Source organism: Mytilus californianus, unplaced genomic scaffold (genome assembly GCF_021869535.1).
Source record: "Mytilus californianus isolate M0D057914Y unplaced genomic scaffold, xbMytCali1.0.p SCAF_41, whole genome shotgun sequence".
Classification (NCBI taxonomy): domain Eukaryota; kingdom Metazoa; phylum Mollusca; class Bivalvia; order Mytilida; family Mytilidae; genus Mytilus; species Mytilus californianus.
Window position 1 is genome coordinate 312,775 of NW_026262692.1, and position 13,342 is coordinate 326,116.

General features: G+C 31.1%; 1 protein-coding gene across 12 annotated transcripts in view; it reads right to left on the minus strand.

Moving 5' to 3' along the window:
* The window catches only part of LOC127699797 (myosin heavy chain, striated muscle-like), a 156,539-nt gene that overhangs the window by 38,169 nt on the left and 105,028 nt on the right, over positions 1 to 13,342 (minus strand). For all 12 annotated transcript variants that reach the window (XM_052203151.1, XM_052203145.1, XM_052203150.1 and 9 more), the window contains 7 exons: positions 13,318 to 13,333; positions 11,924 to 12,084; positions 11,100 to 11,153; positions 10,389 to 10,505; positions 9,580 to 9,699; positions 4,705 to 4,929; positions 166 to 246 (listed from right to left, as the gene is read on the minus strand). In XM_052203151.1, coding sequence (XP_052059111.1) covers positions 166 to 246; positions 4,705 to 4,929; positions 9,580 to 9,699; positions 10,389 to 10,505; positions 11,100 to 11,153; positions 11,924 to 12,084; positions 13,318 to 13,333 — 774 coding nt within the window. The remainder of the gene's footprint in view (positions 1 to 165; positions 247 to 4,704; positions 4,930 to 9,579; positions 9,700 to 10,388; positions 10,506 to 11,099; positions 11,154 to 11,923; positions 12,085 to 13,317; positions 13,334 to 13,342) is intronic.

Here is a 13,342-nt window from a genome sequence, read left to right on the forward strand (position 1 = left end):
AATACGACCTTGATCTGTGTTTTGTGGTAATAAGCATTGTGTATAAGTTTCATAACTTTGGTTGAGACAAACTAAATTTAGAAAACGGAAACTAATTTTGGGAGTTACGGACAGACAAGGGTAACACTTAATGCCCCCTCTGCATAAAAAAAAGTATTAAATTACCTTGTCTGCAACTTCCACGCCATCCTCCACTGCAGGTGGCGCTGACATTGCTCCAGTGATGCGGGAGTTCATTTCTTGGACCTGAAAAATATATAATCTCTTGAAAATTCAATGTTCAAGTAGTATCTAAATGTTGTTGGCAAAAAGTTCTTCAATAAAATATGAACACTCAAAAAAGAAAAATAACAGCAGCAAAATAAAGTAAAGGGGCATAACTCTTTTAAAAATAAAGTAAATGTTTCAGCTGCATCTTATATTATTTACAAGACATTAGATCTCATGTTAAATTCCCTCACAAAGGTACATGTATATCTTATTTGTGCTTCATTCTGCTTCTAATTTCTTTCAATTAATTTAAATATTTGTTCAAACTATCAAGAAATATTATCTTTCTTGAATGCTCAAATTCAATAAAAAATTGTTACAGTAATCAATATTATATTTTCTTCTCTTTTCATTATGATGAAATAAAAATGTTCTACAAAAATTCTGTAAACAAAAATAACGCTTTTTAAAATTTCCCGTGTCTGATCCTCTTTTGTCAATGAGGAGATAACTCATGTACTGTGGATTTATTTGTTTTCGTAGATACCAATTTCAGTGGATTGTAGAAAAATTGCATTTTCGTACATATTTGATTTGATGGTTGTTTAAAGTCTGCTTTACAAGCCTATATAATATTTGTACTTTGTTGAACATTTAAATTTGTGTGATACCAGTATACCTACAAAATCCATGACAATTGGTATCCCACGAATATTCAAAAATCCCCAGTAACATAACTCTAAAATAGTACACAATAATGTATGAATACTGGTAAATTCTAAAATGTGCAAATGTCTATACAAAAATATCCTTTATAAAATTCATCCATGTGCATTCCATGAAAACATCTGTGTAGAATAAACCTAGATTTAAACAAAATAACCGATTGAAAAAAAAAAACTGTTTTAAAAGATATATTCAACGCCATGTTAACCTTCTTCAATACCTCCCTAACATCATTGTTTTTCTTACATACAGGATATAATTATCATTGTATTTAAAACATTGTATTTATTTTTCTACTGAATTCCAAAATGATACATAAGATGTGGAAACAATGAAGTAGTGAGGGTCTATATGGTAGGGGTCACACTTCATTTCTGTATTCCTTAAATACTTTGGCCAATAATTCTCTACTCTTTATTTGTTTGGCCAATAATTCTCTATTCTTTATTTGTTTGGCCAATAATTCTCTAGTCTTTATTTGTTTGGCCAATAATTCTCTATTCTTTATTTGTTTGGCCAAAAATTCTCTATTCTTTATTTGTTTGGCCAATAATTCTCTAGTCTTTATTTGTTTGGCCAATAATTCTCTATTCTTTATTTGTTTGGCCAATAATTCTCTAGTCTTTATTTGTTTGGCCAATAATTCTCTACCGTATTCTTTATTTGTTTGGCTCATCATTCTCTATACTTTATTTGTTTGGCCAATAATTCTCTATTCTTTATTTGTTTGGCCAATAATTCTCTTTTCTTTATTTGTTTAGCCAATAATTCTCTACTCTTTATTTGTTTGGCCAATAATTCTCTATTCTTTATTTGTTTGGCCAATAATTCTCTATTCTTTATTTGTTCAGCCCATTATTGACTTCAAATACTTCTGCTCTATATATGGCTTTATTCTATATTTTGTTTGTCCCTTTTTTTATATTCTTCTTTTTTCTTTTCTTTATTCTAAAAATATTTTGGCCCATTATATTCCATTTTTTATTATCTATGTACCATATTTTTCTCTATATTTTAGTTATTTATTATTTTTTTTCCATCTTTTAAACCCCATCCAGACCATCAGTTAAATTGTTTAGACAACATCATTACAATTCATTAAATTTTTTATACATTTAAACTGTTGTTAAAAATAGTTAACTTATCATCGAATTGTCAGTCATCTATTGGTTGAATGTGATTAAATTTATATATATTTGTACTAGCAAAAAAAACCAAAGAAACCATGCTTTTGATTGATTGATTGTTGGTGTTTATAATCTTTATTGCAAAATTACATCCATAAGGGTCAAAGCAATACTAAGAAAAAAATGGTGAACAATTTATAAGTTTTAATCAAACAGGCTAGATAGAATAGACCAATTCAGAAAGGATATTGCATGATGTTCTTGATGCAATTCACAAGAATGCTGAATCTGGGAATTATTATTCACCAGGACAAAAGTTGAATTTCTGAATTGGTCCATTTTGACCTTTGAAATCTCTGACAAATTACAGAATTTAAGATTAAACTAAATGTGAAAAGGAAAATAAACAAATTATTACACACCTACAGCAATAATTATACACAATATTAAATTGTTGTGTTATGTACATTACAGTGCATTATAACACACAATGCTGAAATAAAACAGTTGATCATGTGACTTTTGGTTAGACCACAAATGCTAAGGATGTGACTTAAAAAGTTCAGGTGACTTTTGGTTAGACCACAAGTAATAAGGGTGATTCTGTCACAAAAATTCCAGTGAAAGTTAGACAATCTGTTGCCGCAAACCTGTTTGGAATAAGGAGGGGTAGTTTTTCTTCCACTTAATGGTTCACCATCTAGGTTACGACTACGTTTTAATATTTGAGATTTTCCACGACTTTGTACTTGACGATGAAAATCATCACCAATATCTTCATCGGAATCTTCGGCAGGGAAAATGTCGGTGATGGTTGATGTTTTTGATACCAAAGAGCTTCGTCTTGTATCTATCAATGGCAGTTTATCCTCATCTTCTATAAGAAGGGAGCTTCGTCGAGATTTGGACTGTATTGGTTCATCATCTTCTGCTAGAATGGAACTTTTACCTGATGTTACCCTTTCCACCTCATTGGGGTTAAGTGAACTGCGACGAGATTTTAATCCATCAGTTTCTTCAACCTTTAATGAACTACTATGGGTTCTCCCATCTTCACCCTTTAATGAACTACTATGGGTTCTCCCATCATCACCCTTAAGGGAACTTCTACGGGATTTACTATCTCGATTTGAGCTGTGTTTTGTTGTTGACCTACTTTTTTGTCCAGATTTTAATTTGGTTTCCTCAGAACTTAACCTTGAAGATTTTTGTGATTCAGGATTTTCCACTTCATGTAATGAACCTTTTGTAGACAAACTCTTTCTGGACATGGATGAACGATTTCTGGAATTTCTAGACTTCAAACTTTTCTGTGAAACTGATGCCTCTTGCGTTGATTTATGGTCGTCTGTATATAATTCTACATCTGCATCAAGGTCAACTTCTTCTCTTTCATCAAAGTCGTTACCATGGGAAACGTCAGACACAATCTGATCACTATGCTCCGATTTAATCCTATTCCTTGGTTCTGAAGAAATCCTCTCCATTGGGACACGCTCACTCTCAGGTCGTCTAAGTTCACTACGTGATCTGTAGCTCTGTTTAGACCTCATTTTAAGGTCTGGACTATCAAAGACCTCTGTATTACGTGTATCTTCGTTGCTTAACTTCAACCAAGGTGCTATATCTGAGTCCATCTCACTGATGGATTCTGAATGTTGTCTCTGAGACTTTAAACAAAGGAGAAATATATATAAATATAAAAATTTGCGAAAAAGATTTTTAAACTCACAAGATTGTGTAAATGGGTAGCTAAATTTCTTCTTTATCACTACTCTTAAGTAATGAAACAATCTGTACAACATAAGTAAGTATTGTCTGTATTTTATCAAGGGAGATTACTCTCTTTAATACCTACCAATAATTGTCAGGACACTAAATAATGAAATTATCTGTAAAACTGATATAGAAGTGTCGTCTGCCATATATCAAGGGAGATTACTCTCTTTAGTACCTACCAATAATTGTCAGGACACTAAATAATGAAATTATCTGTAAAACTGATAAAGACGTGTTGTCTGCCATATATCAAGGGAGATTACTCTCTTTAATACCTACCAATAATTGTTGCTGTATCTCACTAAATTTTATTGTAATTTGGTAATGGCATAACAACTGGAAATTTTGAAATACAAGTCTACATTTTTGTTTGAAAATATTAAATGACAAATAGTTCATGTCACTTTAGACCATATGAGCTAGAAAATTCAGCCTTCTAAAAAAACTATACAGTTGGCTCATCAGTCCAAAAATTGTCACATGGCTCTCAGTTTAATGCATCATTTGTTATTATTCATAACAAAAATCTACATAAATTACAAACGAAAGTGAACCAACGCCTGGGAAATCTGTAGTACGGTAGAGTCCTTAAAGTGAATACCTTGGGTATGCAGGGTCGTTATGATAAAGCACATAAAATGTAGAAAGTCTTATATCTTAAATCTACATAGTATTAATAAAATCTACATAACGTTTCCATAACAACATGAAACTAAAATAAACAAATCTGAATAAATCTTTCTATACAAAAATAATCTGATATTATTAGGAGTTATACAAAAATATACTACAAGTAAGAAAAAAAGTTTTGTAGTTCTAGATGAGAAAAACAACAGAAACACCAAAGGTCAAAGTTTATTACCTTGGCATCATCTGTCTGCTGCATAAGTCTAGATAATTCTGGTTCTGTATGTTCCTCTGAGGGACGTTCTGCAGAAGACTGTGGTTCGGCTGCTTCAGGTTCTTTCTGTGTCTGTGTGTCTGATGAAACAGACTTCCTGTCTCCTGCTTCATCTGGTGGTTTTTGTCTTGAAGGACGTGTAACAGCTTTGACAATGTCAGTACGCTTACCCTCCTCCTCATCTTCCTGCAAATAATTATGGGAAATAAAAATTAAGATGCATGATGGGATACATTTAATCTAAGTATGTATACAAGATTTATTTAATTATTTTCCCCACACCATACATAACTAATTGATTCATTGTTTTTTGTTTAAAGCACAGTGGCAAATATTTCAAGGAAATTGTGGACAAGAACACAATAAATCCAATATGTAGGTCATGTAAGTTCTGCAAAGTAGATCACCATGAATGAATGATGGGAATGTTAGACTACCTCTAGAAATTTATGGGAGTATGACCAGAAATTTTGATTTACATGAGTCAATCAATTTCAGAAAATACAGACTTTGACTGTTTGTTTGCTCAATGTTTACATATGTGGGTGGAATCAACAGTGTATAACAATGGTTTCATTATGCCTTATTATTTGCATTTCAAATAATACGAGGTTAAGATAATGTCTAATATTATGTTATTTACTAGGAATTCCATTTCATAACTCCCCTATCCAATGGACAGTCAAATAAGACAACAAGCCTTAGAGACCAATTTCCTACTTTATATTCTCTTTAATGCTCTTATAATTGGGGAATCATTTTTATTCATGGGGTACACAGTTTTGTTCATGGAGTACACATATTTTGTCATGGGGTACACATACTTTTTCATGAAGTACACATTTTTATTCATGAGGTACAAATTTATTTATGGGGTACACATATTTATTCATGAGGTAAATATTTTCATTCATGGGATACACATTTTTATTCATGGGATACACATATTTATTCATGGGTACCTATATTCATTCATGGGGTACACATTTTTATTCATTGTGTACACATTTTATTTATGGCGTACACATTTTTATTCATGGGGTACACACTTTCGCAGATTTAGTAAGTATATTTAGTAAACCTTGAATTTAAATGTTTAACGGAATATAAATTTTCTTTAGATTTGTAAGTAAAATTTGGCAAAATCATAAAATCAAAAATCTAGGAAAATACAATTGTTCCTCAATTCATGAAAATTTGTACCCCAGAAAATAAATGAATCCACATAACTTGTTTTCTCATGTGTAACCTTATTAAATGAACACATGTGTAATACCAATGTATGATACATATGAGTGATGTGAAATTTGGTATCATATGGTATTGTTTTTTTTCGTGCAAGAAATTACCTTTGAAATTTTCTGTCCCTTTAATAGAAATTTAGAATCCTTTATGGCTGGATACATTATGTTACTTGGCTAATGTTAGTTATTGAGCTTTATAAATCACTTTCAATATTCCATCTATAAGAATCGGTGATACAAAGTTACTAAGCTAATGTTAGATATTAAGCTTTAAAAATCACTTTCAATATTCCATCTATAAGAATTGGTGTCAATGAATAACATTACAAAATATCACTTTTTAAAAAGAAAGGAAAGCTGCACTGCAATAAGTCTTATTTGCCAATTCGAGAGAAATATCCAAGAGACAATCCAAAGAAAAATATTATCCCAGTCAGAGAATGAATAAAATGTTACATTGGAAATATTTTTTAACTTTTTAATCAGATAGTGACATCAGAGATATGATAAAAACTGCAGATTTCTCTACATAAAATATTCTTTATATCTCTGGTATTCTTTTGAGATCTAAAGAATCAGAATGCAGGTTTACTTTGTTGGTAGAGTGTTAATTCCTAGATCATACATCCAACACAAACATTTAACACATATTAAATTGTTCAATGAACCGTGAAATTGTCTTTATTCACAGTTCTTTGAAATATAATCCAGTGAATCTGTAAAATTAATCAACAATATGTTTCCTAATTTGAAATCCTGATTCAAAAAGTCAATTTTACTGTCTGAATATCTACTTGTTGAATCAAATTAAAAAAACATGAAGCTGATGCAGCGTAAAACTAACACTAATCAATCGTTCTAGCTTGATGTACGAAACATGAAAAAGTTACAAACAAAAACACAAGTTCTCAGATTTTTCATTGATATTTTTTTTTTCAGGTTTAATCCTGTTATTGCAAACAAATGAATAATTCCAACAAAAATGTTGAAATGGTTGAAATTTAGATCGTCTCTATATATCACATAACTCTGAAGAAAATTAAATATTTTCAAAGACACTTTCCAACAAAAATAATTAAATGAGAATATATTTCAGACCATTAATTTCCCAAACACAATATTTATATAAATGTGATAAGACGGGACACAGGAGATTTTAGACAATATTCATTTAATACTTTGTATATCTTTTATTCTATTGTAAAAACAAATTAAACTGTTGAATTAGTTGTGATCAACTTGTCCAATTTGATTGGGGTACATTGAGGGAATATTGAATCTTTTATTGAATTATTTAAATGGATTCTATAAAAAGTTGTGAAGTAAATTTTTTTTTTAAATTCAACAAATACACCGATTTTTTAAATTTATAATAATAGTGAAGTTTTTCCCTATTTTTAATATTATACATTTTATCTCGTGGCATTATGATAAAGTCACTTGTTCTGAACCCCTCATTATTTTCAACACTTTAATAGCCATATACCAACTGTTTCATATTATATATTGATATCAATCTGTATGCAGTGTAGCATACATCAACAGTCTAATAGATTTGTCCCTACATAAACAATAACTGCTCCCTACACAAAAACCTTTATACCCATTTGTACCTTATATTAATAAAAGTCTTTATTCAGAGTTGGATATCAACAAGAACCTTAATTGTTAACCTTCAGAGTTGTATATGAACATAAATCAGGCCGTTAGTTTTCTTCTTTGAATTGTTTTACATTTATCAATTTGCAGCCTTTTAAAGCTTACTATGTGGTATGTGTTTTGTTCATTGTTGAAGGCCGTACGGTGACTTATAGTAAGTTGTTATCTTCAGTACGTCATTTGGTCTCTGGTGGAGAGTTGTCTCATTGGCAATCATAAATGATCTTCTTATTTTTATATAAAGGCTCCTAAGAGCCTTAATTGCTTAAATGGCAAATAAATTTATCCAAATTTTGCCGTTTATCAATTCAGTAAAATATAAAAAGAAATATTAACAAGGTGTTGCATATTGATGCCTACAGATTTCGATTTTAATTAACCAATAAAAAAATTTGAAAAAAGCTGAATCTGATAAATTAAAATATAATTCTAATTTCTCCCTTTTCTGTACCCCTTCCTAATAAGTAATATTTTCACAGCTTTAATTTAATTGATAACACAATGCTATCTGTTACCCAATTATCCACAAAGAAGTTACACATTATTACACATATGTGTACATTTAAACAGACAATACAAAGATAATCTAGATCATGCTAAATAAATACGATTTTATCCTGCTGTCAATAGGTCTGTCCAATAACATAGAGAGATGACTTATCAATTTATACAAATATTGGTTGCTAAATATGATCAATAGAAGAATTGGGATTTCACCAAAAGCAACCCAACTCTACAACAAAACCAATAATATGCTCTGTGAGGTGCAGCTTGATACGACCACAAAGGATGAACCGTGAACAGTTGGGGCAAGTATGGACACTACCGGTACATTCAAGCTAGATACAGCTCTGAATTTGGATTGTGATTACATATTTGACACAGCATAGGTTTCTTGCACAAAATAAATGTGGTCAAAGAACTGAATTTTTTTTAAATTGGACTATTATGGTCCAATATCCAAAATCTAAATACATGGTTAGACTCAGCATATCCAAGTACACCAATAATTTTATTTATTTATTTATTAATGCACAATACAAGCTAAGTTTTTGAAGGGGTTCTCTTCATCAAAAAAAAACAAAAAAATAAATATATATATATATATATATATATAAAAGTCTAAATTGAAAACAACGTTCAAACCTATGATTGCGTTGGATAAAAACCGCAATTTTTATACGTGTGCATGTAAAACAAATTTCGTGGTAAACAAATTTCGTGGTAGAGGGGTATATATATATATATATATATAACATTCTGAAAATTAATTTATACACAATAACTAACAAACCTACCACAAAGTTCTTCCAAAAAATTAACAAAATTTGGACCAACTTGAAAATCCGGGCCCGAAATAAAAAATCGAAATACATGTTTAGATTCAGCATATCAAACAACCCCTTGAATTCAATTTTTGTTAAAATCAAACAAAGTTTAATTTTGGACCCTTTGGACCTCAATGTGGACCCATTAAAAACAGGGCCCAAAATATCCAAAATCTAAATACACGGTTAGATTCAGCATATTAAAGAACCCCAAGAATTCAAGGATTTGAAATTGGTCAAGAAATAAGCAATTTATACAAAGTATTAGAAAAGTATTGTTTTGGCCCCTTTTGCCCATACAGTTAGGGCCATTACCCCAAAAATCAATCCCAACCTTCCGTTTTAGATATACCTTTTGGTACAATTTCATAGAGATCCAAAGACTTATTCTAAAGTTATCGTCCAGAAACCAGAAAAATGCTAGTTATTTTTGCCCCTTTTTGGCCCCTAATTCCTAAACAGTTTGGGCCATAATCCAAAGATGGGGAAAAAACTCTAAACTTCAAGGGAGATTACTTCTCACCAATTTTTCTCTTAATAAAAAATCCCTCTCTTTTATGATTTGTTATTAGTCTTCTTCTCACCAAGGGGAGAAAGCTACTCACCAATCTTTCCTGTTCATTGATGAATTCCTCAAGCTGTGACATAGCATTATCGGCCTCTTTCTCAGCCTCTGTCTGTAATTTCTGGGCCTGTTCTACTTGGTCTATGAGAAGTTTTCTTTCCTGAAGAAAAATATTGAATTCTGAGTGTATTCTATTTGTAAGGCAGATAACTCTGAACTTCAAAAGAGTCATTTTAATGACATTGAGGATTCAGAATGTGGTAAAAATTTTGGTCGAAAGGAACTTAAGTTTTGAAAACACAATGGACCTAAAATTGATACAGACATGTGAACTATAAATCAAAACAAGCCATAGCATACTGTAATCTCTGAAATTATTGTCTGCATTTATTATTGCGGTTTTTGAAGAATGGAAAAAAAATGGGAGATTAATTATTGCAATTTCAATAAATGCTGCATATATAAATTATGCTATAAAATTTAAATACAAGTTTTTATTCTTGCAACGCCTTTTCTATTACAATTATAGCATTAATGATAACATGACAAAATTCTGAATTAACAGAACTGAGAGACTATGTAAAGGTATGTTAACACTTATACATATTCTTTTATCCTTTCTTTCCATGTATAGAAATTTCTTTTTTTAATTGTTTATTGGTTGAATAAGTTCAGGTCTAGTGCAGTGATAATATTTTCTAAAAATTTTGATCTCAGGATTTTTAATAACATCATATCAATTTATTTGCGAAGATAATTTTGTATTTATTCTTTTAAAATTTTTTCATAAAAATTGCTTTTTCTTTACTTAAGTAATGTACAATCCCTTTGAAACAAGTATTAACTTACCGATTCCCATTTATTTTTATGTTCCTGGAACTGATGTTTAAGGTTGTTGACTTTCCTTTGTGTTTTGGCCACGGTCACTTCTAGTTGATCTTCAAGCTCTTCCAATCTTTCTTTGGTCTACAAAAAAATAACAGAGTTATCTCTCTTAAACTAGAAAAAAAAATATTTATATAAAATTTCAAAATCCAAAATTCATCACTGTTGAATTCATTTTATTCTGTTGTCCATTTTAAAAGCCTCCATGGGTGACACTTTCAAGGTACTGTAGATTTTTCGTAGATACCAATTTTTCATGGATTGAGGAAAAATTGTATGTTGCTTAATGCTTGATTTCATAGTTTTGCTAAAGTCTCCATACTAGCCAATAAGAATTATGTTCTTTGATGTACATCTAATTCAGTTTTTACCTATTCCCAAGAAATCAATAAAAATTAGTATCTCATGTAAAGATTGAATCCACAGTTATAAAAGTAAATGTCAAGGCTGAATTAGTTGTAATTTGGACTGAAATTGTTCATCTTTCAGCAAGTGTTGGATTCCTAGTTGTAGAGATCAGTATTAGTTACATTATAAGTGATCAGCCAACAGAATTCTCTTCGAGCGAATTAGTGTGTTTCAAAATTTTTCACTGTTTCCTCGATGTAAGACATAAGATAGACAATTATAAATCAGGATTATGCTGACTGTAAGAATTGTGGTATTTAGACATACCAGTTTTCTGTACTGTATATATCTACTTTGCATCTGTTCCACTGGTAACGTAGACTGGAAAATAATAATCAATAAACTTATATCCAATTTTTCATATTGTTAACTATAAACAATTGAAAAAATTTTGTTATAATTAATTGATGATTAATGAACGTATTTAATAACACCTGAGAAAACAATGGCTTCAAGAACAAGTTTTATCAATGGCACATTTTAAAGGTCTGTATAAAGTCCCTGTATTAGCCCTTACATGTATTTATATTATACCCCTTTATTGATTGATAATAGATGACAGTTTAACATTACCGTCATCACACAATGATTATGTAGCAGCAAAAGCAAGTTTTATCAATAGTACAATCTAAAGTAGGAAAAGGTCCCTTAAGTTTTTTATACAGGTCAAGAATGAATATGTACTGCTCTGTAAATTCTATAACTTCTCCCTCCAGTAATGGCTCCAGTGACCCATGACCTCCATATTATATCAGCAGACATACCCAAGCATCATTATCTTTTAAATCATACTGACATGTAAATTCTATAACTTCTCCCTCCAGTAATGGCTCCAGTGACCCATGACCCCCATATTATATCAGCAGACATACCCAAGCATCATTATCTTTTAAATCATACTGACATGTAAATTCTATAACTTCTCTCCCTCCCGTAAAGGCTCCAGTGACCCATGACCTCCAACACTAAATCAGCAGACTTACCCAAGCATCATTATCCTTAAGATCATACTGATCTGTGAATTCTATAACTTCTCCCTCCCTTAACGGCTCCAGTGTCCCACAACCCTCACACTATATCAGCAGACTTACCCATGCATCATTATCCTTAAGATCATACTGATCTGTAAATTCTATAACTTCTCCCTCCCGTAACGGCTCCAGGGATGATTTATTTTTCTTACTCTGTCTCGTCTCTACGTGGGCTGTGTTAGGATCACCACCTTCATCCTGTATAGAAGTATCGGCCAAATCTACAGAAACCAAATCATGTTAGAGTTATCTTACTTTACTTGAACTCATATTGTAAAAAAACAGGAAGGTTGTTTTTCTTTAAATTGTAGTTTTGCTTTTTATCAGATCAATTAATTCTAATTCATTTTTCTATAAAAGGTTTCTGATGGACTAAACAGATAAAAAAAAATGTAATGTTAAATAAATGTTGTCTGAATGTATCTGTTTATAATGAAAGTAATCACATCTATTTTCTTTTTTTTTAATTTATCTGCAGAAATTATTAAGGTTATTCAAAAATACATGCATTGTTCATGACTTGTGGGCTATCAGACAAAGAGATAAAATTGAGAATGGAAATGGGGAATATGTCAAAGAGACAACAACCCGACCAAAGAGCAGACAACAGCCAAAGGCCACCAATGGGTCTTCAACGCAGCGAGAAAATCCCGCACCCCGAGGTGGTCCTCAGCTGGCTACATGCCTATTAGTGCATGGATTCTTGCATGATTTAAATGCAACATGTCATGTCTACATTTACAGATTGAGCAACACAATAGGTGCCAAGAGTAAAGCAGGATCTTCTAACCCTTTAACAGCAATTGAGATTAACCTTGGTTTTATTTCTGGTGTGGTTTGTTTTGCTCAGTCTATAGTTTTTTGTGTAGTTTTCAGTATACTGTTGTTTGTCTTTTCATCCTTTTAGCTGTACTGTGTACGCACTTTTTGATTTTTAAGCTACGTGTTTTTCTTTTTGCACATGGTCTGTTTTTGTTTGATTTATGGTTTTTGACTCATCAACTTCTGCCCATCTTTTTTTTTATCCTACTACATCTAAGGTTACCACTCCCTCAAACAAAGCTGACCTTGAGTTGTTTTCGTTGTTCTTTTAATTAAAGCTCTACATTTTAGTTGCCTCTACAAACTTTATTCTGTTGAGCAACATGAACTGTGCCCACAGAAATACATGTTTTTAATCAAGCAGTGTTTGTTTTTAATTTTGTGTTCTTATTAAATGGATTACTCAAAACAAACTTATTTTCAATGAAACTTCAATTTGCGCTCAGCCCTTTAATTCTAATTTTGCAGCGACTTATCTTTTGCAATTTTCTCATTTATTTTTGTATTTATATAAGTATTACTATTCAAGTTTTACATCTTGTGACACTTTCTTTTTCAATCAGTGAATCTTTACAATAAATCACAAGTGAAAATTAGTGGGTTTATTAGTATAACATCACTTGTTTACTCACCTTTCCCGGATTTTCCCTAAATAAG